The sequence below is a fragment of the Dasypus novemcinctus genome, chromosome 2, assembly GCF_030445035.2.
Source record: "Dasypus novemcinctus isolate mDasNov1 chromosome 2, mDasNov1.1.hap2, whole genome shotgun sequence".
Classification (NCBI taxonomy): domain Eukaryota; kingdom Metazoa; phylum Chordata; class Mammalia; order Cingulata; family Dasypodidae; genus Dasypus; species Dasypus novemcinctus.
Window position 1 is genome coordinate 80,334,390 of NC_080674.1, and position 27,715 is coordinate 80,362,104.

The window sequence follows — 27,715 nt, forward strand, 5'->3', positions numbered from 1 at the left end:
TCTTCCCTCTGCTAACCACAAATCTGTGTGAGGCTAGATTATTTTTTTTCATAAACTTCAACCGAAACAACACATTGCAGCAGACTGATACAGAGGCAAAAGTAACAATAAAACTATCTTCTATTAAAAAGAGACTTGCGAAAATGTAAAATGATGTCACTCTTCTCCCTTCATTTTTTGTTTCAGAAAATACAATTTTTCATGTTATATTAACCTGTATGTTTATTAAATTGCTGCTTTTCAATGAATAAAGATATTCTGAAATTACTTAGTTTTAATTTCTAATACAGTAAATATTGATAGGTATAACCCACATAAATGGAAGCTCTTTAGGGTCCTCAATAATTTTTAAGAATGTAAAGAGGTCCTAAGACGAAAAACTTTGAGAATTGGTGATATAATGCCAATAAAAATAGTTGCCATGAAGAAAAATGGAGTAGGAAAGGGAGATAGTGATAGAGGTGATACTTCAGAGAGGGCAAGAGAAAGTTTTTCTGAGGAGATATTTTAGCAGTAACCTGAATAATGAGTGAGACTTGCAAAAACCTGGGAAAGAACAAACTAAACGTAAGAAATAAAAAGTGCAAAGGTTCTGAGACCTGAATAAGGTCTCGGGCGAGTCTGAGGGTCAGCCTGGCAGCCAGTGAGGCCCTCAGGGCAAGCACTTGTGCTGATGGACCCACAGCACCCCCTGCTGGTGCACTGGTGCACACAGGGTGTCCCTCTCCCTCCCGCCTTAGCCCAGGGGGCCTCTCTCCCTGCCTGCCTAGTCCCTCCCTTCCCTAAAACTTGACCCACCCCTTGTCCTTGCTTAGCCAAAAGGGCAATCTTGGAATAAAGTGGAGCTTGGGGCTCATATTCGACTGTGCCCTGGGCACCAGCTTTCCCTAGATTCCTCTAGAGCAAAGGGGAGGGACTCTGGGGCCTTGAATTGGAAGTGTCAGTTCTCAACCCAGGCCACGGCTCCCTGGGGCCTCCATCAGCTTTGAGGTGAGTAGCCAGCAACTTGTTACTAATAACCGTTCAAGTGCGTTGCAAATGACTGACTTGCTTTATAATTTAAAGCAGAATAGCATAAAGCTCAGGGAATTAAATCCCAGCTCTAGCACTTAACTAGCTTTGAAACCTTGAGCAATAACTTTAGTAACTCACTAATTTCAATAAATTCAGTAATTTAGGTTCATCTACAAAGGAAGGATAATAATAATATCTACCTCCTGAGGTTGTTTGGAGAATTACTGATATACCATCAAATACCAAGCTCGTACTGAAAACTCAGTTGTGGTGGTAGAAACTGAAAGCAATGTTATCCATAACACATCACTCTCTCACCTGCATTTCAATGTGCTTTCTTGAGAGAGAACAGGCGAGTGTTAGAGAGCATGCACCCACGCCTGGGCCAGCCCCAGGAGGGCATTGTCATGCGTATGACCATCACATAAAATGTACATTGCAACTGCCAATCTACAGTTCTGGATGGCGAAAAATCTTATTTATTGCTGCCTTTCTCAGACTTCAATACTGACCAATCAGACCACACAGATTCACAGATTTTTTTGTCTGGATTTTTTTCCCCAACAGTTGGGCATAAACAAAGAGAAATAAACAAAAAAAAAAACTTTGAAATTTACTATTTTCTTCCTAATTAATTATAAGCTACTGTTACATTGGACTCTGATAAATGTTGACATCATCTTGAATTTTATTTTTGTGTGTCTTTCCAAACCCAACACTTTTGGAGGTGTACCTGTTTCTGCCTGTTTTCATGCTAGCTCTTCATGCAAGGACCATATAGAATATCTTAAATGTTAAATTAAGTGATTTTATTTTGGGAGTGATGGATAAATTCACTATCTTCAAGGTGATGATGATTTCACGGGTATATACATCTGTCAAAACTTATCACATTGTATACTTTAAATATGTACAGTTTACTGTATGTCAATTATACCTCAATAAGAAGCTGTTTAAAAAGCTAAAGTTTTCTATTGAGATTTTTTTGTGCCTCTCCTAGAAATAATTGGGCATCCACATTGGGATAAGTGTTAATCCATTCTCTGCCTTCTCTGTCCTACAAGGCTGATCTACATGGACCAAATCCTGTGTCTTTTGACTGGGTTCAGCCAACGTGGAGCCCTGGCAGATGAGAGTGAACGACCTGGACTCAGCTGTGTCTCTATACTGAAGGTCACTCTAAAGGCAGCCTTCTCCACCCAGCTCTCTCCGTCTGGGCTCTGGTACCACTCCTTTCTTTCCTGTGGTAGTAACAGCTCCACTGGGTCACTGCCCTGTGGTTTACACCTTTTAAAATAGTCCCTTTGTGAATGAACCCTCCTTAATTTATCGTAATTTGAATGTGCCATCTGTTTCTAGCTGGGACCCTGAATGATACAGAATGTTACAATATCCAGGCTGAAACACATCCCTTTTAACTAAAAAACAGATGTAAATATATAGCCCCAAATTCAAGAAAGGTTCTTTCCATGGTTAACCCCAGACATTTACTCAACAGAAAACCAAAAACTTCATATTGTAAACTAATTGGCAAGAGAGCAAGATAAGTCAATATAAAGATAATATTTTATGGAACCCAAAAGACCCAGTGGAGATAAATCCTGTGTGCAAATTTTTAAAAATGGAAAGCTCATCCATCACATGCAAAGAATTAACTCTGATCCGCTAGAAAGCACTGCCAAGGGACACTCTGCGATTTGGTTTTCCTAAGCCATGGGCCCCAAGCCAGGTGGTCAGCTGAATCCTGCCTCCATTATCTACAATCATATGGAGCAGGGAATTTGTTCTTTTCAGTCCCTGAGAATTTATTTGACAGAGCATTTTTATGACATTACTGGGGAAGCGGAAGCCAAATTCTGGGTGACTGCCAAAAACATGTTTTTGGTCTGTTTAAACATTATTCGAAGTAAGGAAGCTGTAATGTGTAGAGGAGCAGTAAACAGGCAAATGCCCAGCTGGTTCCAACCCAGCACTTTAGCTTAACACTGAACAAGTGAGCCACACCATGCTTGGGAGAGCAGGAAAATATATCTAACCAGGACACCGGTAGAAAAAAATAAGAATGCTAAATTTCCTCCACGAGCATGTAAACACAACAGAATCTAATACAATTACTTTGTAACAGCCATTTTCAATGTTCAGAGAACATGTGTGAATGCAGAAGGTCCTTTCATAAAATACATAAAAGTTCAAAGGGTTTACCTCCCTATCTACTATGTGTGGCTGTCTCTTCTTCATTGAACCAAATCCTCTCTCCTAAACAACTTCTCCTAAGATTCCCTCTACAAAGCAAAGGGTCTGCAAAGCACTCTGAGAGAACCGACTTGTCCCTGGTTTTCTTCTGTGAGATAATTGATGAGAAGTTATTGTTTTCATTATTTTCTTGCACACAGCAATTTATTTGATCTTGTGGGTTATTCTTTCCTCTCCTCCCAGAAAGTATCAACGGTATAGCTTCACCAGCTTAAAAGAGAAAAACCAACTTGGGGCTGGGAAGAGGGTGGTTCCCACACCAGAACCTCTTACAACCTGCCCCCCCCCCCCAAGAAAGTCCAGGTAATCTATGTATTTATCTCTTTGGGAGCGCAGAGTACAATATTTCGGTTACAATTATAATAAACTGTCCTAGGGGATAGGTAAACCACTGCTGCACATGACAATAAATGTTATTTCTCTCCTAACCTCAATAGTCATGAGATAATGTCCAGTTGAACAGAAGGAAGGTTCTGTCCTGCCAGTTTGACGCATGTTGAATGAGCTCATACCCTCAATAACATGTATTTGTGCAACACTTCCTGCTACAGTACTTGGGAATTAGAAAAGGGGCAGCTCTACTCTTCCTTCTTACATACCAGAAAGCCTAGAGGGCAGCTTCATGACTGGAACACAAGCACACAGCAGGCTGGTGGCCCACCAGGGTTCAGAATTTCTAGCCTATGGCTCTGTCAGAACACTGCAGTTTTGGACCACAGTCAAGTCCCACTCATGCCACCTTAGGGTTTATTCCTGGAGACACCCCACAGAAGAACAAATGGATAGCGGAAAACCTGTGCCCTCCCCTTAAGTAGTCAGCTGCCCACACTGCTGGAGCCAAGAGCTACAGAACACACATTATGTGTGTTAGGAGCCTGGGTTTGCCATCTGGCCTGGCCCTTCAGTACAGAACCCGCAGAACTGGCTGGTGTCACTGACAGTTTTAAGAGTCTATTAATTTTGGTGTTGATTAGTAAGGAATGCAAATCTCTGACTAAATCTACCAAAGGGATGCCATTTGTAAAAGGAATGAAGAAGCCAGAAATTGTTTCAGTGCCTGTCTCTGTTTAAATTACAAATTGAACTGAAAGCCTGAAATGAAAGAGAAAGAACCTATGAAGAAAGATGAGGGGAAAAAAATCTTTAGTAAGGTGATATGATTAAGGAAACAAAAACAAAAAATAAATAGAACATAGAGTAACACTTATGCACTTATGCTCAAAGCGGTTCTTTTTTTTTTTTTTTTTTTTTTTTGAGGTACCACATATTGAACCCAGGACCTTGTGCATGGGAACCAGGCTCTAAACCACTGAGCTAACCTGCTCCCTAATGAGAGTTGGGTGTTTTGTTTGTTTGTTTGTTTGATAGGAGGTACCAGGGTTTGAAACCTGGGACCTCGTACACGGGAATCAGGTGCTCAACCACTTGAGTTACAGCCACTTCCCTAAAATGATTCTTGAAATATTGTAACACACCTCATAAGTTAAACAACAAAACTCCATAGGTCAACTGGTCATATTCCACTCAGTCCCAAGCATATTCCTCATTTCCAATTACTTGGGAAGCAAAATTTGTAAAAAAAAAAAAAAAAAAAAAAAAGGAAAGGTTTCCTTAAAATATCTTCATTATTCGTAGTATAAGACTCCAAGCTCCCCCTGCCCTTCTGGAAAAATGCCTCCCGGCCCTGGCTAGACTTGGGAAAGACACTTGGGTTTAGCAAAATCAAAAAACCCACTGGAGCATTCATCTGCAAGCTTTTCTGAAGTGGAGACTGATGTATTTTTGTTGGAGGCCACCTTGCCTGTCACTGGGGAGCTAATGCACCCCTTCTTTCTCCCCTTAAATGAGCAAAGGAAGAGGGCCAACAAGTGATTTCTCTTTGAAGGCACCTACAGCTCCTGGGCTACATGCTCCTCTTATCCTTCGCTCTGGATGCCCTTGCCAGGCGGTACTATGAACACTCCCAGTTTGCACATATTCGTTCCCCAATCCCTTTGTCCATCTCTTCCATCCCTCTCTCCTGCTTGGATAAGCACGTGGGAGGTGATGCAACATGTTAAGGACAATGTAGAAAAGAAGCAGGGGGGAAGCAGATTTGGTCCAATGGATAGGGTGTCCGTCTACCACATGGGAGGTCTGGCAGAAGCGGAGTTGGCCCAATAGATAGGGCATCTGCCTACAACATGGGAGGTCCAAAGTTCAAACCCCAGGCGTCCTTGACCTGTGTGGAGCTGGCCTAAGCACAGTGCTGCTGCACGCAAGGAGTGCCGTGCCACGTAGGGGAGCCCCACGCGCAAGGAGTGCACCCCGTAAGGAGAGCCGCCCAGTGCGAAAGAAAGTGCAGCCTGCCCAAGAATGGCGCCACCCACACAGAGAGCTGACACAACAAAAAGAAACACAGATTCCAGTGCCGCTGATAAGGATAGAAGCGGTCACAGAAGAACACACAGCAAATGGACAAAGAGAGCAGACAACTTGGGGGGGGTGGGGTGGGGAGAGAAATAAATTAAAAAATAATAAATCTTAAAAAAAAAAAAAGAAGCAGGGGTGAGGGTACCCTCAGGCAGAATTCCTTCCTCTTTCCTTGCACAGTAGGCAAGTCCCTATTCTGCCTGCCGCCATGGGTTCTGCCAGCTTACATTCTTGAAGAAAACTTGGGAAAGTAAAAAATGATGTGAGATGCTCCATTACAGCGTCCTTGCTGTATTTCCTGCACAAGGTCCTGCTTCAGGGGTCAGTAAAAAGCCTTGGAAGTGTCTGTTATCACATAAGAAAAATTGTGACTTGGGTCCCTTAAGGATGAAACTGTGGAGTCATCTTTCATTGTTTCTCTTCTCTGCCACAGTTTATAGAGTTCTGGTGGAGGAGGCCCTCAGTCTCCTAGGTAAGAACGCTCCCAGTTGAGTACCAAAGTTATCTTTCTTTACTTTTTCCCCCAAAAGGAATTGTTTTCATAAGGCCCTACCACTTTTACTACCCCTTCATCTTTTTAATTTCTTAAAAAAGAAACAATGGAACTAGAGACTACTTGTCAATCCTAAGCAGTTAGACCGTGAGCTCTTCAAGGAAATGCTCCTGTGTTTAAGTGCTCAGCACATTCATTCACATTGTTCATTGTTCAGTATCAAGGGCCACTCTACACCAGGTATATTCGATTGCAAACAATTTAATGGAGAAGTCAAATCCTAGAACCAAAAACCACACTTAAATGTGCAAGTTTGGCTAAGGGAATACAGGCATAGAACAAATATTTGGACTTGTAAAAGCCAATTTGTAAGAATATGGAAAATTAGTATTTTCAAGTCTTCTTTTTGAACTAAAAGCAATATACAAATTCTAGTAGAAGAGCTAAAAGGATTTTTTAATTAATTTTTTTTTAACTTAAGATTTTAAACAGGGGAAATGAATATAAGCTCTTTTTGCTTTTATATATAAAATGTCTCTGGAGAATAGCAAGAAACTAATAAAGAGGAGTACATAGGGGAAAGGGGAGCCAAGAGACAGGGTGAAAAAGATATATATATATATATGTATTTTACTATATATCCCTTTTAAAATCTTTTATATTGAAACTTATAAATGTTATTTCCTGGAGACAAATTTAAACAAGCTTACTCTTAAAATTAAAAAAAAGGACAAATATGAAATTAAATTCTAACTGGAATTATATATATGCAAAGAATACCACATGGCATTTTACAGTAGTTTCTTAAAAGAAACACATTCAGAATATTTCTAGATCAGAAACATTCTTTAGTATATAATAGCCCTAAATGTAACATTGCTATGAGAAAAGTTGAAATTTTAATATTTTATCGTGAACAGGCAGCATTAATGCAGGGAGACCCTGCTTCCCTCTCTGACTCATCACATGCTTCTCCCACCCCTTTCACTCATCTCCAGTCACACTGGCCTTCTCCAGGTTCTTAGAACAAATTCACTCCAGCCTCAGGGCCTTTGCTTTTGTTGCTCCTCCATACTGAGTTAAACTTTCTTTCCCAGGATCTTTTCATGGCTACCTCCTTCTCTACATTCACGCCTCAACTTAAGAGACACCTTTCTGAGTCACTATCACTCTACCCGGCTTTAATTTCTTCCCAATGTTTAGCATATGAATTCATTTTATTTATCCATTTTTGTTTATTTCACCTCCCCTACCAGATTTTAAGCACCAGGAGAGCAAATTACTTTTCTTCTTTGTTTACTACTCTAATCCCCAGAGCCTAGTACAATGTCTGTCACAAATACTTGCTCAATAAATGAGCAACAAAAGAATGAATAAATGTATCATGGTTAATGGTAATAGATTGAAAGCTTTCCTCCTAAGATCAGGAACAATAACATGGATGTCTGCTCTTGCCACTTCTATTCAACATTGTACTAGCAGTCCTAACCAGGACAATTAGGCAAGAAAAAGAAATAAAAGGCATTCAGATTTGAAAGAAGCAAAACATTCTCAATTTGCAGAAGATATGATATTGTATATAGAAAAACCTAAAGAACCTACCAAAACAAAAAAACATTATTCAAGAAATGAGTGTGGCAGGTTTATAGGATGCAAGGTCAATATACAAAAATTTGTTGTATTTCCATACACTAGCAATGAACAAATTCGAAAATGAAATTAAAAAATAAATTCCATTTACAATAAAGTCAAAAAGAATAAAATATTTAGGAATAACATTAACCAATGACGTAAAAGACTTGTACACCTACAAAAAATTGTTGAGAGAATTGAAAAGGATCTAAATAAATGAAAAGACATCCCATGTACATGGGTTGGAGACTTAATACTATTAAGATGCAAATACTCCTCAAAGTGATCTGCAGATTCAATCCTTATCACAATTCCAATAACCTTTTTTCACAGAAATCAACAAGTTGATCCTAAAATTCATATGAAAATACAAGGTACCCATAATAGCCAAAAAAATCTTGGAAAAAAACCCCAAACAAACAGAACAAAGCTGGAGGACTCACAATTCCCAATCTCAAAACCTAACACAAGGGAAGCAGATTTGGCTCAACTGACAGAGTGCCCACCTACCACATGGGAGGTCCAGGGTTCAAACCCAGGGCCTCCTGACCTGTGTGATGAGCTGGCCCATGAGCAGTGCTGATGCCCACGAAGAGCTGTGCCACATAGGGGTTCCCCTGCATAGGGGAGCCCATGTGCAAGGAGTGCACGCCGTAAGGAGAGCCACCCCGTGCGAAAAAAGCACAGCCTGCCCAGGAGTGGCGCCCCACACACGGAGAGCTGACGCAGCTAGACACAACAAAAAAGAGACATAGATTCCAGGTGCCACTGACAAGAATGCAAGCAGACACAGAAGAACTCACAGTGAATAAACACAAAGAGCAGACAATGGGGGGAGCGGGGGGAGAGGGGAAGGGAGAGAAATAAAAAATAAATCTTTAAAAACAAAAACTAACAAAAAGTTACAGTAATCCAAAAGTGTGGTGCTGACATAAGGACAGATATAAAGAAAAACGGGATTGAATTGAGAGTCCAGAAGTAATACTGTGTCCATGGTCAAATGATTTTCAACAAAAATGTTAAACCATTCAATTGGAAAAAAAAGTCCTTTCAACAGATTATTGTGGGACAACTGGATATCCACATGTGAAAGAACGAAATTGACTCCTACTTCACAACATACACAAAAATTAATTCAAAATGGTTCAAAAACCAAAATGTAACAGCTAAAACAATGTTAATCTTGGTAACCTTGGATTAGACAACAGTTTCTTAGATATGAAAACATATGGATTCTATCTGTTTGTAATATCCAGAATAGGGAACTCCATAGATATAGAAAGCTGATTTGCTAGGGGAAGGGAGATGGCTGAGTCGATGTTTAACGGATACAGTTTCTTTTGGGGTGTTATGAAAATGTTCTAGAATTAGATAGTGGTGTGGATTGCACAATATTGTGAATGTACTAAAAAGTCACTGAACTGTACACTTTAAAATTGCTAAACTGAATTTTGCCTCAATAAAAAAATTAACCAGAATAATCTGTATGTAAGCAGATAGAATGATTTCAAATGTTAACTTAAAAATTCACAAGGTGCAAAACAGAGTGAAGAGTATGCTACCATTTGTATAAACAGAAAAGAAGGGAATAAAATATACATATATACTTGCATATGCAGAAAATACCTTTGGAAGGATAAAAACAAAACCAATGCCATTATTTGCCTCACAGGTAAAGAACTGAGTAGCTGAGGAATGAAATGGGAGGCAGATTTTCAAAGTAAATTCTTTCATAACTTTTTAATTTTGAACCATGTGAATGTATTTCCTATTCAAAAAACACAATTATAGATTCAAGAAAAAAATTTAAGAAAATGAGGGGGGCTAGGGTTGGGAGGATGGGTCAGATGGTCCTAGGAATTGGGGGGAGGATTGGGGAGAGCAGGTGAACATGGGAGATTGTTGGGTATGTGGTTGAAACTATAATGTTGAGAAAACGCTTTAGAAAATATAATAAGGAAAGGTTACTTGTTTAAGTTGCTTAATGGAGGGCAGCTGGCACAGGGGCAGGTTTCTAGGGAGTGTGTGAGTGCTGTTTTTATTTTTTAATTTAAAAAAATTAATGCATGAATGAATCATGGGGCTGTGGAAAGAACGCTAGCCTCAGTGTGCAGAGACCTGAATTCTAGTTCCTGCATTGATCAATATCTACTTACATCATTTCAAGCCAGTCACACACGACTGACCAGCTTCCTTCCCCTGTCCCTGTCAAGCTGTATGCATTTTTCATCAAAGCACACAGGTTCTAAAAGGGTCACACATGAGGACTCTGAACAGTTAAATGTGTTACTATAAAAGGTTGAGTTCACTTTCCTGTTTTAAGAAAGTTCCTAGCAGTGGAGTAAGTACACTATACGACCTAAAAGGCACAGCGTGGTCAAGGTCAATCTCTCTTCCTACCAGTAGAGGGGGTGATTGGTTATGATAATGTGCCTTTGCCAAGATAGAAACTTGCCCTAATGTACAAGGAGCCGTAGAATCAAAAAGATTTTATAGACAGAAAAAGCCTTAGCATTCAGTTCAACTCTCATAGTTCAGAGAAGAGGAAAATGACGGTCATCTAGGTCAGGGTCTGACAGAACAGACTGAAACTCATATCTCATAATGCCTCACCACAGTCCTCTTTACTCATACTTCTATGACCTGAAAAATTAAAATTCAGGATTTCTTGGGAGTACAAAGCTCAAGCAGTCAGTCAAGGCATTTATTTATTTATTATTTATTTATTTATTTATTATCACTGTATGCTTTTGTTTTCTAATCTAAAGTTAGACTATTATAGGAAAGGGATCTTTAACATAAACTTAAAGCACGATTGCCAAAATTCACAAATATGACTAATTCTTTAATTTTGAAATAATCAACAATTTTCTTGATTTGTTGTCTAAAGCCATGCATAATAAGTGACTCCTTCAGAAATAAAACCTCTCTACCTATTGTCCTTTTTCTTAATACAGGCAATTCCTAACTGAGAAATATGATGGGTTAATTTTTTTAAATGGACTTGTTTAGGGGCAACCCAAATCCAAAAATCCAGGGGAATATTAAGCAGCTCTTAAGATAATATATTTTTTAATTCTAAGTAGGCAATATAGTGTAGTGGCTATAAGTGCCAACTCTGAAGCAACACTGCATGGTTCAAATCCTGGCTCCACTAGCCCTGTGACCTTGGACAAGTTTCTTATACTCTTTCAGTGTAAGAAAACCTTTTACTTGACTTTCTCATTTTAAAAACAGGGATGATAATAGTCCCACCTATTTTAGGATTTGAGAATTAAATGAGTAATACATTTAAAATACTCAGAACAGTGCCTGCATATAATATCTGAGGACAACCAGGTTCATTAACACTCTCAGAAATATTTACTCCTTAAAAAGAGGAGGCTTGCTAAACCCAAGGTAATTTCTAATTAAATCTCTTGAACTGTAGCAGAATAAAATGAGGGGACAGTGAGAGAAAGCAAAATATCTGGGAAGGCCAGCCTGCTTTAAGAGTCTGCTGCCCTGACAGGTCTCTAAACTGTTCCTGGGCTGCCCAGCTCCTACACAATCCTGCCTTCACTTCTTAACTACAGGGTATTCTAAATTCCAGCGTTTTCCTCCCAGCTTGAATGTTGGTGACTTCAGGGAGAGGATGTGGGCAACAAAAGTAGTCAATTACATGAACCGGTTTTTGAAAGTGTGGTATTTGCTTTCCTTCTCAAGTCTGCTGGTGAGGGCAAAGAGGAAATCAGAAGAAAAATGGCCCTCCCGTTCTTTTTTAATCTGAGTTCAGTTCTGTTACTTCAGAGCAAATGCAGAACCTTGGGAGTAGACCTTGCCTTCCCTCCTTTCCCTTTCTTACTCTCATGCTCCTTTACGCTTAGGAAGTGTCCAGGTGAAATGTGCATTAGAGTAGAGATTCCTGTTTAGACTTAGGGGCCAAGGTCAACACTTGTACTTAGGAGCAGCGTCCTCAGGGCTGATTGTGAAGGTAGCCATCCTTTTATCCCCATATCAAACTCTGGTTACTGGTCGATCCCAGAATAAAATGCTATTTTTTCTCTTTAGAAACCAAAAAGTCTTCAAATCTTTTTTTCCAGTGAACCCTCTCTTTTCTTGATCTCAGGACTCCCATATTCTCTCTTTGATGTAGACAGGCAGGGTTGATCTGAAAGGCTACAAGAACACACACTTGTGAGCATGCCTTATGTGTAGCACAGTAAGGCCTCAAATACTTGTTGAATAAACAAGAGCTACATATGCAGACAGGCACATGTTCTGGGACAGTACTCACTGGATTTAATATGGTCATATTCATATGACGATGTTATACAGTTTTCAACCTTATTCAGGTCTAGAAAAAAAAAAGTCCAGGAGAGTGGATGTAGCACAAGTAGTTGAGGAACCTGCTTCCCAAGTAATAGGTCAGAGTTAGATACCTGATACTTCCAAAAAACAAAGAAACAAACGCAAAAACCAACTCACAGAAGCTGGTGTAGCTCAGTAGTTGAGCACCGACTTCCCACATAGGAAGTACCGGGTTCAATCCCTGGCACCGGTACCTCAAAAAAAAAAAAAAAAAGGTCCAATTTGATAGGTCTGAGAGGACTAGTGGAGGATGCAGGAAAGGTACAATACCCAGCTTTACCACTTTCTAGCTGTGTGATTATTAACATGTTTTCAAATGAAAGGGGGAATTTTTAAAACATCAGTTATACCTCATGGGCTGTTACAAGAATTAAAACAATAGTGCACTATGCAAATATTCTTGATATTCTTAGTAATCTAAATATATATGCACACTGTCTACGCAGATGTCTCTCTGCTAACTCCAGAGAAGTTTTAAAGGGAGAATGAAGATGCCCACAGTTCAATATAAGTTTAAATCTGAAAGGAATGTCAGCAGGCACAAGAAAAATCAATCTGGTAGGTTTCATTCCAGTGATGCTGAGAGCCTGAAAGGGCACTTAGTTTTCTGGTCAGACAGTCCTAACCTCTGGGTTCAGATGGGGGCAAAGGGGCACCGATGGCGGACCTTCTTTCATTTTGGCTTCCGGCTTTGCTTTCCTCGCGCTCCCGGCCTCTCGGTGTTCCATCTCTGGGTGTCTGGCACTCCCCTCTCTGTGATCTCACTTGAGGGCCGCTCCGCAGTGTCCATTCCTAGCCTTCTGCCTTACCCCCTCGCACTGCCCAGCACCTTGTATTTCCTAGAAACCTCCTCACCCGACCTTTATTAAACGAAAGACAGGGAAACAACGAACAGGCCCCACTCTCCAAAGCGGGAGGTGAGAGGGGCGCGAGGCTGTGCGGCGCCCGGGAGCCGGGCATGCGCAGAGGCCGCGGCAGGCTGCGGGCCTGGGCGGAGCGAAAAAACGCACAGCGTGAAGGAGAAGCGGTTCCACTGGGACTCGGGGAAACCGACCCTAGTTTCCCAGCGCCCACGCGGGCCTCCCTAACCAATTGAGAAAAAGGACTCGCGGGACTAGACGGGCCGCCTTGGGGTGCCCTGGGGAGGAGGAGCGGGCGCCGGGCGCGAGCCGGCCGGCGGGGGCGCTGCGTACCTGGTACCGGCCGGTGAGCAGCTGGCTCCGCGATGGCGTGCACAGCGGCTGCGTGTAGTAGTTGTCCAGGAGCACCCCGCCCGCGGCCAGCGCGTCCAGGTGCGGCGTGCGGATGCTCGAGCCGTGGAAGCCCACGTCATTCCAGCCCAGGTCGTCCGCCAGCACGAAGACGAGGTGGGGCGGCCGGTCGGTCTTGGTGCCCGAGCCGGGCTGTGGCGGCAGCAGCAGCAGCAGCAGCATCGGGAGGACGGCGGGGCGGAGCGGCCGCCGCGGGCCGGGGCCTCGGGGCCTGCCGGCGGCGCCGCGCGGGCCCATGCTTCGCATCTCTCAGACCCCGCGCCTGTGGCGCCGCCAGCCCCCGGCACAGCTGGTAGAATCAGGAACTGCCCCGGGCGTGCCCCGCCCCGGAGCGGGGCTTCCACCCCCGGCGGGCCGCTAGCGGGCCCGGCGCCCGAGCCGCGCCACCTCTGACCCGGGCCGCGGGCCCGCGAGCAGGGGGCGGAGCCAGCGGCGGGGAGCCCGGGCGACTCCGCTACAGCGCCCGGGAAGGCCTGGGGCGCTTCAATGGGCCGCGGCCTGCATCTCTCCCAGGGCTTAGCTTTGCACCCCGGCAGCCTATGAAGAGACATATATTTTCTTTTTTTAATAAGTCTTCATAATTTACAAAGCATTTTTACGTCCCTCATCCCTTTTAAATCTCGCAACCCTGAAAGCTAGGCATTATAATTACACCTATTTTTTTTCCCAGAAGAAACAAGCTTGTTAATGGTTAAGTCTAACACAGACCCAGTTCTAACTCAAGATGCTGAAGTACGACTGTTTTTCTCCCACTTTAAGCATTTTTGAGTGAACAAATCATTGGTACCAATTACATTCACAATGCTGTGCTGCCATCGCCACCATCCATTGCCAAAACATTTAATCATCCGAAACCGAAACTTCTCCAAACAGAAGGTAATAACTCCCCATCTCCCCGTCTCACTGGCCCCCTGGTAGCTTCTAATCTACCTTCTGTCTCTATGCCTTCGCTTATTCTAGATATGCAATATAAGTGGAACCATAAAATATTTGCCCTTTTGTGTCTGTCTTATTTCACTTACTGAGCTATGACTTTTTAAAGGTTGTTTCTAGCAGAATAAGTTAAAGCCAAAGAGCCTCGTCTGGAACAGGTGGGGGGAAGGAAACAAATAGAGGTCTAGATCTCCTTTCAGACTCATTTGTGAGTAATTAACGCCCGTGAAGCCACTTCCTCCTCACTAGCAAACAGGAGGCCAAATGCACAAGCCGACTGCACGGTGCTCTTTCGAAGGTGCAATTTTACTTCCAGGCTGCCCTGGGAGTTGTTTTTGGGTTTTGTGTGCCCACTGAAAAGGTCATTATCCTGTTTAGTATGAGCCGATTTAGAGCTGGTTCCTGGCGCTCAATCAGTGACTCAAAGAAGTAATTTGCCTGAAAAATTTATGAGTGAAAGGAAAATTTTTCTTATCCCGTGATTTGGGAAGTTAGCCTCATGATCAGTTTACTCCATTTTCATCCAAGACTATTTCTGCCTACTCTATATCTGGAGATAGATAATAGCTGTTAACAGGTGTAGAGAAGAAATTATGCACTGCCTAGAAAGCACAGCCTTCCAGGTTATGCGAGTCTGATTCCAGGAGAGCTGTTTTACAGCTCTGAAAATTGTGGATGATTGATAGCAATGGAAAATTATTCCTGTTTTTAGACATGCTGATGAATTCTGTAAAGTAGGCCAGCTCCCTCTACCCAACACCATCACCATGGAAAAAGTTTTGCCTTCATTTGCCCATTTATTTCAATATCCCTGGTTTGTTCTTTGGATTGTCCTTTGAGCTGGTTTTAACACCATACTCATTTCCTCATTAATGAGTCAAACACTAACATGTATTTATTTTTCTGTTAGGGGTATGATTTTACTTTAAAAAAAAAAAATTACCCTTTAGCACAAGAATTATCTCTTATGTACCTGTAATGTTTTCTTTGCATGAAGTAGATTAGTTTATGTTACGTCCACTTTTCATCTCTAATGGAATCGATGAAACTTGCCAGGAAAAACATTTTAGAATTAACTAAATTAAAAAGAATAAATTTGAAAAGCTGTTTGGTTCTTAGTATGTTAAAGCTCAGAAATTTCATTTAAAGACCCTATAAGAGACCTTAAAGGATTGAGAATTTTCTACTGTGGTCCTTGCAGGTCCTCCACAACAGTTTCTCCCCACCGTTCTTGATAAAAATCAAATTGCCCAATCAATAGCTGCTAATCTACAAGAACAATTCCTCCTTTAACCAACTCTTCCTGGAACTCGCTAAACTTGCACCCATCCTTCTCATGTTCTGCATTTTCAAATAAAGTTTATGCTAAGGGTACTTTGGAAATGCGCAAACAGAAGAGATAATTATAGTTTTCATGTTTGTATTGAATATCTACAATGGATAGTGTGTGAAATTGGAATGTTCAATTATTTTATTAACCATCCTGATTTGCTTGAGCTTCCATTCTATCCAGGTAATTATAAAAAAGAAACAGAGGTTAACTGAAACAGGCTGACATACCAATCATCTTTTGCAGTGCTGATAAAACCCCCCTGCCCCAGCCTTCTCTTTGTCTCAGCCAGCCATAAAACCTGCTCCCCCAAACTCAAACTTCTGAGCAGAAATCTCTTTTGGTGCTGCTCCTGCATTAGTGCAACTTTAGCTCAATAAATGTGCTCTATACCCCCCTTTTTTGGTCTGTTTGTTTTCAGCCAAACAGGTACATGATTTGATGCTGTAGGAAATACAAATAAGAGTCAGACAAGGGAAACGGACTTTGGCCCAGTGGTTAGGGCGTCCGTCTACCATATGGGAGGTCCGCGGTTCAAGCCCCGGACCTCGTTGACCCGTGTGGAGCTGGCCATGCGCAGTGCTGATGCGCGCAGGGAGTGCCCTGCCACGCAGGGGCGTCCCCCGCGTGGGGGAGCCCCACGCGCAAGGAGTGCGCCTGTGAGGAGAGGCGCCCAGCGTGAAAAGAGAGAGCAGCCTGCCCAGGAGTGGCGCCGCCCACACTTCCCGTGCCGCTGACGACAACAGAAGCGGACAAAGAAACAAGACGCAGCGAATGGACACCAAGAACAGACAACCAGGGGAGGGGGGGAAATTAAATAAATAAGTAAATCTTTTAAAAAAAAAAAAAGAGTCAGACAAATGGATAAATAAAATGTATTTCCATACAATGGAAGATAATTCAAGCATAAAAAGTTACACATTGTTGCTATATGTTGGAGCATGGCTGAACCTTGAAAACCATGGTAAGTGAAAGAAGCCAGCCAAAAATGGCTACATATATGATTCCATTTATATGAAATTTCCAGAATAAGCAAATCCATAGAGACAGAAAGTAGATTAGTGGTTGCTTAAGGCTGAGTGTTGAAGGAAAATAGGGAATGACTGCTTATGGGTATGGTGTTTCTTTTGTGGTTTTATGGAAATGTCCCAAAACTGATTATGGTATCAATGGTTGTACAACTCTGAATATGCAAAGGGCCATTGAATTGTGCACTTTAAATGGATGAATTTTATAGTATATGAATTAAATCTTAAGAATCAGGATTTTCACACCCTAAAATGATGGAAAAGAATATAGAATTAAGTATCTGCCCATTTCTGCTGCCATTTTACAATGTGGGATATAAAAAAAGACACTGGTTTATGAAGTTTACAGATCCTGAGCACCACCTATCTGGTGAGAGCACATATCCTCCAAAACTAAATTGAGCTCAATCTTAACTGTATGGTGCAATATCTTTAAAGTTCGGTAATCTCACCTGGGAACATTCTGTAGGTGAGCTATAACCGTGGTTCTCAATCCTAACCATGTTAAAATCACAGGAGAGCTTTTTTTCAAAAAGACATCCAGACCAATTAAATCAGAATCTCTGGGGCATAGGGTCCAGATTTTAAAAAAGCTTTCCAAGAGATTTTAATGTACAGCCAAAGTTGAGAGTCACTGAACTAGATCCACATTAAAAATTGTGTGTACACACACACACATACATATACATATAGATAATAGGATGGATGGGTGGATAGATAGATAGATATAGATAGATAGATACAGATTAAACCAGGACTAGGCTGTAAGGACCGTGAGGGTTGGGACTTATTTATCTGGTCTACCATTGAATCCCCAGGACCTAGCAAATTTTTGGCACCTGGTAAGTGCCCAATATTTACTGAGCAAAAACGTGAGGTACCTATTCCCCCATCATATAAGTCTAAAACATGTTCCAAAATATAAGAAGTCATTTGCTGAAACCATTACTTTTTCCACAGTCAACTCACAGAGGCACCATGGGATATTTTTAATTTTTCAAGATAAATACAGTGACTTCTACCAGACAGTACACCCTTAGTGTCTCACTAATTTTTGTATGGTGATGGTAGGCCAAAAGAAATAGATAACAGCTTAGTTTATTAAGTACTTGGGTCCAAATAATTTATGAGTAGTAGTTCTAAAGCATCTGCCTCCTTTGGAAATCACAGCTCTAATAATCTAGAGACCTTATTCAGATTTTACCAATTATCCCCAAATAACATGTTTTGTTTTTTGGGTTTTTTTTAAGATTTATTTATTTATTTCTCTCCCCTTCCCCCCATCCCGGTTGTCTGTTCTCTGTGTCTGTTTGCTGTGTCGTCTTCTTCATCCACTTCTGTTGTTGGAGGCATGGGAATCTGTGTTTCTTTTTGTTGCGTCATCTTGTTGTGTCATTTCTCCATGTGAGCAGCGCCATTCTTAGGCAGGCTGCACTTTCTTTGGTGTTGGGCGGCTCTCCTTACGGGGTGCACTCCTTGTGCGTGGGGCTCCCCTATGCCAGGGACACCCCTGCATGGCAGGGCACGCCCTGCATGCATCGGCACTGCACGTGGGCCAGCTCCACACTGGTCAAGGAGTTTGAACTGCAGACCTCCCATGTGGTAGATGGACGCCCTAACCACTGGGCCAAGTCCGCCGCCCCCAATAATATATTTTGTAACAAAAGTCATACCAGCTCATTTGTTGGCTTCAGTTTGATGTTTCTTTAGCATCTTTTAATCTGGAACCGTCCCTCAGCTTTACCTTTCATGACATGGACAGTTTTGAAGAGTACATACTAGTTATTTCGTAAAATGTTTCTCAATTGGAGTTTGGTGTTTCTTTATGATTAGATTTAGATTATGGACTTCTGCAGGACTAATATTAAGACGCACATGATGAAGGTTTTCTCTGTTATTTAACTTATTTGTTAAGATGGCCATTTCTCCACTGTAAAGTTACTATTTTTTCCTTGTAATAAGTATTTTGCAGGGAGATACTTTGAGAATATGTAAATATCCTAATATTACTCAAAATTTCACTTATTATTTTAAGCATCCATTGATGATTCTTGCCTCAGTCAGTTATTATGATGGCTGTCAAATGGTGACTTTCTAATTCCATCATTCCTTCTATATTTACTAGTAGTCTTTCTATGTAAGGAAGAACATTCTCTCCTCATTTATTTACTTATATTTCTATGAGTTCATGGATTCTTGTTTTAATCGAGTTATAACTCTTTGTTATAATTATTTTGATGTCAAATATTCTCTGATTTGGCCAGTGAGAGACCCTTCAACATGGTTCTTCTATCTTTTCACATGTCCCCTTCAATCTTAGAGTATACTTCCTTACATTTTGGTACAACAAGAGGTTCTAGGTTCCTCTTGTACTTTCCCTGCCCCAGCCCTGGAATCAGCCTTTTGTCCAAGGGGCCCGAGTCCTTCTGGTGGAGAATGGCATTTAAAAACCAAATTCTGTGCTTTAGATGTGCTCTTTGCTACTGGGGTGTCAATGCTTCCATAGTCTCTCAACAAAGGTAGGAACTAGATATCTGAATATACACACACATAAATAGAAGTTTTTATATATACACCCACATACTATAATCTATGTTTATATATATATATGTATAAAACCATGAGTTCATGGGAAGCAGATCAGCTCAACTGATAGAGCTTCCACCTACCATATGGGAGGACCTGGGTTTGATCCCTGGGGCCTCCTGGTGAAAAAGAAGAGAAGCATGCCACATGGCAAGCCAGTGCCCACACAAGTGCCTGCGTGATGAGCCAGTGCCCGCACAAGGGCGTGGGCAAATCCCTGTGTGGTGAATCAGTGCCCTGCGCAAGTGCGTCACACAGCAAGATGATGGCACAGCAAAAGAAAGACAAGGGGGGAGACAAGGTAAAGCGCCACAGAAACCAGGAACTGAGGTGTCACAATTGACAGGGAACCTCTCTCCCAATCAAAAGTCTCCAGGATCAAAACTGGTAAATCCTAAAGGAGAGAAAATGAAAAGAGAAGACAATACAGAGAGCAAAAACAGCAGGGCAGGATGAGGGGAAGGGGGGAAATAAATAAAAAAGCAAATCTTTAAAAAACACACACACATACACACAAACCATGAGTTCATACAGAATATTCACCACCATTTATACCCTTCCTTTCCCATATTTATGTGGGTTGTACCAATCTTCAACAGATGTTAATGAAAGTACCTATCCATATTTTAAAAATATTTGCCAATTTGATATGAAAAATCTATCTCAGTATAGTTTTTTTGTTTGATTTTGGTTTTGCATTTCTCTTGCTATAAGTAAGGTTAAATATCTTTTCATATCTTTTCTTTTGTCAAAAGCTATCTATAGCTTTTGTGAACTATTTATGTCTTTCCCTTTTGGTATTGGGTTTTTGGTCTTTATCCTCTCAATATAAAGACTTCTTTAAATATTAGAGATATTAACTCTTTGACTGTGATATATATCACAAATATTCTCTCCAGTTTATCAGTTGGCAAATCCTTTGTAACAGTGTTTTTGACATGCAAAAGTGTTTTTAATGTAGTCAAATTTGTCAGTATTTTTTATTGCATCTGGATTTTGAGTTATAGTTAAATTATTCCTACAACAAAATTAAATTCACTCACGTTTTCTTCTAGGACTTGTATGACTTCAGTTTTTACATTTAGACTCCTGGTCCCTTGGGCATTTATTTTTGTGTGATGTGAGATATGTGTTTAATTTTATTTTTCTCCAAATGGCTACACAGTTGTCTCAGCACCATTCATAAAGTGATTTGAGATGTTATCTTTATCAACTGCCTAATTTCCATAAATACTTGAGTCTATATCTGAACTTTCTGTTCTATTCCACCAGCCTGTTTATTCATGCACCAGTGCCACACTGATTCAGTTATAGAAGTTTTACAGTATGTTTTAATGTATGATAGAGCTAGTGACACCACATAGCTTTTCATTTTCAGTGTTCTCCTGTCTATTCTTTCAGGTTTATTTTTTATATGGACTCTGGTTTTAACATGTCTAGTTCCACTAAAATGTTTGTTTGTATTTTTATTGGAATTGCATTATATTTATAAATTAATTTAGGGAGAACTGTAATTTTTACAATATTAATTTGCCCAATCTAATAACCAGAGATGTCTTTCCATTTATTCAAGTCTACGGTTGTATATTTTAGGAGTATTTAAAAGGTCTTCACCTTAAGGACCAATTTTTGCACCTTCTGTTTGGTATGGTGTTTACTGATATGATTATGTACCAGAAAAACCCTAAAATAAACCAATAATATAACTCAAACAATAAAAGAATTCAGTAATTGGCAGAATATAAATTACCACACAGAAATCAGTAGCCTTCATATTTACAGATAATAACCAGTTTAAAGATATAATGGTAGAGAAAGCCCTATAGCAATAGGGAAGATAAAATATATAGGAATAAATTTAACAAGAAAAGTGCAAAACCTATATGAGGAACCATCTTCCAATTCACAAATTGGTCGGAAATGTTGCTTGGGGCTTAGGATACATTTTTATGTAGAAATAATATTATGCATAATCACCTGGCTGCGTTCAAACTTCCACAAAACTATTTAAGCCAGAGCTAAAATGTTTCATAACTCCTAAAGTCACTTTTTAAATGACAAACAATCCAATTTTTAAATGGGCAAAATATAGAAACTTACAGGTCACAGGAAAGTAAATGTAAACACACATTAAATATATGAATAGATATTCAACCTCACTCAACAATAGAAACATAAATTGAGACTTTAATGAGACATCACTGATACCAGTGATACTGTTTGGGGAGGATGTAAGGAAATCCCTGCATTTCTACAGAAGTGAGATTTGGTATAACCTCTAAAGGGAACAATTTTGCATATCTATCAAAATGCACATACAATTTAATCCAGCAACGCAAGGTCTAGGAATATTTCCTACAGATATACTCAATGTGAGAAATATCATATGCATCAAGATATTCATTGTAAGAGCAAAAGACCAATCAATAGGGAGCTGGTTAAATTAATTATTGAATGCTAAGCAGTCATTAAAAAGGATGTTATAGAACAATCTCCAAGATATATTGCTAATTATAAAAGGTTAAGCAAAGAATATTAGGCTTTGTAGGCTTCCATTTGCTTAAAATTATATATGCATGTGTGGTATACATATATAGACAGAGAACTTTTATATGTATAGAGTATCTAGAAGAATAACAAGGAAATGATAACGTTGGTTGTCTCTGGGACAGACTAGTTAACTGGAAGGACAGGGATGGGAGGGATATTAATTTTCACTGGATACTTTTGTACCTCTTGAATTTTAAGCCTTTTGCAAACATTATCTATTTTTAATAGTAATAATAATGCTAATAGCATAGTTTACATTTAAACAAAAAATAAGATACATTATAAGTGAGAAAAGAGTGTTAAGAATAAGTCTCCCTCAGTAAACATTTAACATTTGTAAAGTCTGAATACCATCTGCTAAGAAAATTGCAGAGATGCTTATGCCTCTTGATTTCTGTTCTTTGCAGAGCCTTGGTTCTTGGCAATAAGCTATACCCACAAGTTCGAATACCTGTATTGCAATGCTTTCACCAAACAGTTTTTATCTTTTAATACGATAAATATTGCATACAAAGACTAAGCAATTTTAAACACTTTATCTCTACATTTTCAACTGTTGGAATAGAGGAAGAAAAGGGTCCTAAGTGGAGAGAGAAGCATGAAGAAGTGCAGTAATAAAATGTGGCAAATTGTGGTTCATGTTACTCATTGCCTTGTTACTGCCTTTAACAGTCCAGAGGAGAAAGACGCATGTGTGAGTATTTCAAGGAAAGAGATCAGAGTAAAAACAAACAAGTGGGAAGATTAATCTTGCCTCTAAAATTCTCCAAATTTATGAAAGTGATAGTCTAGACAAAACTGCTGTAACGACTCGAGTTTAAAGTTCCTTACCCCCTCATCTCACTCATTGCTTATCATCTCTTACCTCTTCAAAACCAACTGGATGAGAGAAGAGTGGAAAGCAGTACTATTATTATAAAAAGATGCTGGCATAGCATTTTTGCGTATAAGAGAGCACAAAAGTGTACAAGTCAATGAATTCTCATAAAGTGAACACACCCATGTATCCACCACTCAGGTGAAGAAACAGGATGTTGGCATTTTATATCATTTCTTCTTTTTCTTTCTTTGCATACAGCCTAAGCCTTATACTATTTATTATATACAACTGAGTTGCGCTCACTTTTTCTCTTACCAAACTTGTTACATTACATGCCAATTTCTTAAGCATCATTTCTAAGCCAATTATTTCCAAGTATGCTGAAATATCTCAAACTAATGTAAACGTTTATGTTAAAAATAAAAAGTTATATGACAAAAATAAGAACCTACTTTTACTTGATAATAAAGTACAGTACCTATGTATTTTTAGAGACTGCTTTCAAAACAGTGAAATGTACATGGTTTTTAAAAAGTTTTAAACAATGCTAACAGGCATATAGTGAAAATTCTCAACCCTTTCTCAGAGATAGGGTATTCATATACAAATACAATTTAATATAGAAATATTTTTCTGTTTTGAACCTAATGCTAATGGTAGCATACTGCATATTGTTAAAGACCATGCCATAAACACTGTAAGTAGACAGCTAAAAGTTGTAGCAGTTTGGCATTATTTATGAATTCCAAAAATAGATATTGGATTATGTTTGTAAACTGGTTTGTTCCTCTGGGCATATTTGATTATATTGAACTCAGTGGTTTTACTTTTACTTGATTAAATAATGATTAAGGCTTTGACTGGGCTGTCAGTAGGACTTTGGGTTCCCACTCCCTTGGTGGGCGGGGACTCAGAGAAAACTACAGAGCAGAACAGAGAAGTTAGTTGGAGTTTTGACGTGGAGCCTGGGGAAGTAAAGACATAGAGAAGGAGGACACAGGAGAGTTTTGAGCTGGAGCCCAGGAACACAAGAGAGAACACCATAGAGATGGCTCCTTAGATACGGCAGAAGCCCTGGGGAGAGAGACAGAACTGTTTGCCTGATCATCTAAAACTGGCCTTGTGGAAAGAGCACAGCAGCTGAGGCCAGAGAGAAATGGAGCCCCAGGAGGAGAGGAACCCAAGAAGCCTGACCTCATGGCAGACATCAGTAGCCATCTTGCCCCAACACAGGGCAATAGACTTCAGTGAGGGAGGTTACTTATGGATTATGGCCTGATAACTGTAAACTTCTACCCCAAATACATACCTTTATAAAAGCCAGATTTCTGGTATTTTGCATCAGCACCCCTTTGGCTGACTAATAAAAAGGTGTTAGGCCATTCCACAAACTGCCTCCTCTCTAGTAGTCATTTTTGTACTTTGTGGCTCTACCCCTGGTGTTGGATGCCTGTCATGGTCTATTTGCTGATCCATTCCATGCCCTTCCCCTGCTCTGCTCTGTATCACAGGAACCTGAACCCTACAGACTTCATTCCCCAGGCTTCCTCACCTACTTGGCTTCCAGCTAGGTTCAGCCAATGGAAGGCACTGGTAAGAGATGGGAGTGTGGGAGGGCGGGAGATGCCAGAGGGTTTCTTCCCTTCTCGCTCGGCTTTGGGTAGCATCAACATCAACGTAGCTGGATCTCCTCCATTCTTCCAACTGCTGCTGGCAGCTCCTCCCTGTATGTTCCTAATGTCTGTTTGGCAGTCTCCTCAGAGCATCCTTTTTGGTCTCTCCATATTAAATTCCCCCTTTTGAATATTTGGCGAGTTAGTCATGTGAAAAAGTTGCGAGGAGAGAGATGCTCTGCCAGCCCCCACCTGTTCCAGTCATCTTGGATGAGACATCGGATTTTTAAATGACTGATCTTGGATGTCCAGTCCATGAAAAACATATTTTAAAATCCAGCTACCTTGATATGACATAATTTTTAGGTATTTTTAAAAAATAAACTTTATTTTTACAGCAGTTTTATGTTTACAGAAAAAATTGCACAATGAGTACAGTTAGTTCCCATATAACTACCCCTTCACAGTTTCCCCTATTATCATCATATTGCATTAGTGTAGTATATTTGTTACAATTGGTGAAACAATTTGTTATTAGTAACAAAAGTCCATCTTGATGTTAGGATTGACTGTGTACAATTCTTTGGGTTTTGACGGCTGGGTAATGTCGTGTATCCACTATTACAGTATCATACAGAGTCGTTTCACTGCCCTAAAAACACCCTACGTTCTACCTATTTATCTCTTCCTTCCAAACCTGTGGCAACCACTGATCTTTTTACTGCCACCCTTTCCACATTTCATACAGTTATAATTTAGTGATAATGTTGAAATAAAATGGATTATAATGACCAGAAAAGCTCACAGAGTAAAAAAAATTTTAAGATTTTTAATTTATTTCTCTCCCCTCCTCCTCCGCCCCGTTGTCTGCTCTCTCTGTCCATTCGCTGCATGTTCTTCTGTGTCAGCTTATATTTTTGTCAGGCAGCACTGGGAATCTGTGTCTCTTTTTTTTTGTTGTGTCATCTTGCTGTGTTAGCTCTCCGTGTGTGCGGTGCCACTCCTGGGCAGGCTGCGTTTTTCGCTCGGAGCTGCTCTCCTTGTGGGGTACATTCTTGCGCATGGGACTCCCCTACATGGGGGGAACCCCTGCGTGGCAAGGCGCTCCTTGAGCATGGCAGCACTGTGCATGGGCCAGCTCACCACACGGGTCAGGAGGCCCTGGGTATCAAACCCTGGATCCTGTACATGGTAGGTGGATGCTCTATCAGTTGAACTGCACCTGCTTCCCAGAAAATTTTCTGTTGTTGTCAGCGGCATGGGAATCTGTGTTTCTTTTTGTTGCATCATCTTGTGTCAGCTCTCCGTGTGTGTGGCACCATTCCTGGGCAGGCTGCACTTTCTTTTGCGCTGGGTGGCTCTCCTTATGGGGCGCACTCCTTGCGCGTGGGGCTCCCCTACATGGGGGACACCCCTGCGTGGCAGGGCACTCCTTGCACACATCAGCACTGTGCATGGTCCAGCTGCATACGGGTCAGGGAGCCCCGGGGTTTGAACCGCAGACCTCCCATGTGGTAGGCGGACGCCCTAACCACTGGGCCAAGTCCGCCACCCCAAAAATTTTCTTATTAAGCTTTATATATATAATCATGCCAGAAAAAAAAGAAAAATAGAAATAAAATAAATATTACAGACCACAAAAAAGGAAAACAAAAAAGCAAGGGGTTAATACTTTTTAATTATTTTAATGTATTTTTTTAAAAAAGGAAAAATATTCCTACAAATTGATTTATTGCAATAATGAATAATAAAATCACCCTTTCTGGTCTTAAGCCTTAAGTTTTGCAAGTTTGTCAATAACTTCATCAAAATTAATATTCTTCACATATTAACATAGCATAGAAAATACAGCCAGATTTATCCAGTTATATTTGCACATGGCTGATGGAAGAACACGTCTTAATTTTAATTTCAAACATTTCTTTTACATGAGCAACAGATGTGCAGTAATTAGGAAAAGTCTTAACCATAAGGATTAGCTTGGCAGAGATAAAAATTTCATTTCACAACAAACTCTAGAAATTGCAATTCTGTCTATGCCTTTTTTTCTTTGAGATCATTTCCAGTGACTTTCAAAAATCTCTGTAGTTGAAAATTTTCCACTAAAATATCTTCATCAGAGAATTCATCATATATTTCTATTATACATAGTAAAGTTTTCTGAAGTTTTCCTTCATCTTCAAAAATCAGAGGAAGCTTTTCAGTCGGGCGCTGAGTGGTTTTTCGGATCATGTCTGGTGGCTCTGCAGATTACAACAGAGAACATGGCGGCCCAGAGGGAATGGACCCCGATGGTGTCATCGAGAGCAATTGGAATGAGATTGTTGATAACTTTGATGATATGAATTTAAAAGAATCTCTTCTTCGGGGTATCTATGCTTATGGTTTTGAGAAGCCTTCAGCTATTCAGCAGAGAGCTATTATTCCCTGTATTAAAGATACAAAAGGTAATTCTGGCTCTTGGAGACTATATGGGAGCAACTTGTCATGCCTGCATTGGTGGAACCAATGTTCAAAATGAAATGCAAAAATTGCAGGCAGAAGCACCACATATTGTTGTTGGTACACCGGGCAGAGTGTTTGATATGTTGAACAGAAGATACCTTTCTCCAAAATGGATTAAAATGTTTGTTTTGGATGAAGCAGATGAAATGTTGAGCCGAGGGTTTAAGGATCAAATATATGAGATTTTCCAAAAAATAAATACAAGTATTCAGGTTGTGTTGCTATCTGCCACAATGCCAACAGATGTGTTGGAAGTGACCAAAAAGTTCATGAGAGATCCAATTCGAATTCTGGTGAAGAAGGAAGAATTGACCCTTGAAGGAATCAAACAGTTCTATATTAATGTTGAAAGAGAGGAATGGAAGTTGGATACACTTTGTGACTTGTACGAGACACTGACAATTACCCAGGCTGTTATTTTTCTCAATACAAGGCGCAAGGTGGACTGGCTTACTGAGAAAATGCATGCTAGAGACTTCACAGTTTCTGCACTGCATGGTGATATGGACCAGAAGGGAAGAGATGTTATCATGAGGGAATTCCGTTCAGGGTCAAGCCGCGTTCTGATCACTACTGATTTGTTGGCTCGCGGGATTGATGTGCAACAAGTGTCTCTGGTTATAAATCATGACCTACCTACCAATCGTGAAAACTATATTCACAGGAGTCGATAGCCGCAGTTGATGACGAGATGGCGTTCAGAAACGGCGTTGACCTAATTTAGGACGTGGAGTCATAAACGAAACAACACACTGTTTGAATAAAGAGCGAGTCGAATTGGCAGAGGGGGTCGATTTGGGAGGAAAGGTGTGGCTATTAACTTTGTTACTGAAGAAGACAAGAGGATTCTTCGGGACATTGAGACTTTCTACAATACTACAGTGGAGGAAATGCCAATGAATGTGGCTGACCTTATTTAATTCCT

General features: G+C 40.5%; 1 protein-coding gene and 1 pseudogene across 4 annotated transcripts in view; one reads left to right on the forward strand and one right to left on the reverse strand.

Moving 5' to 3' along the window:
• The window catches only part of ARSB (arylsulfatase B), a 344,495-nt gene extending 330,684 nt beyond the window's left edge, over nt 1-13,811 (reverse strand). For 2 of the 4 annotated variants that reach the window (XM_058275266.2, XM_058275258.2), the window contains exon 1: nt 13,348-13,787. In XM_058275266.2, coding sequence (XP_058131249.1) covers nt 13,348-13,671 — 324 coding nt within the window. In that variant the 5' untranslated portion in view covers nt 13,672-13,787. Of the gene's footprint in view, nt 1-13,347 lie in introns of all 4 variants that reach the window. The other 2 variants (XM_071208684.1, XM_004449669.4) reach the window with 2 other exon arrangements.
• A 12,654-nt stretch (nt 13,812-26,465) lies between these two features.
• Nucleotides 26,466-27,715, forward strand: LOC101440194 (eukaryotic initiation factor 4A-II pseudogene; annotated as a pseudogene).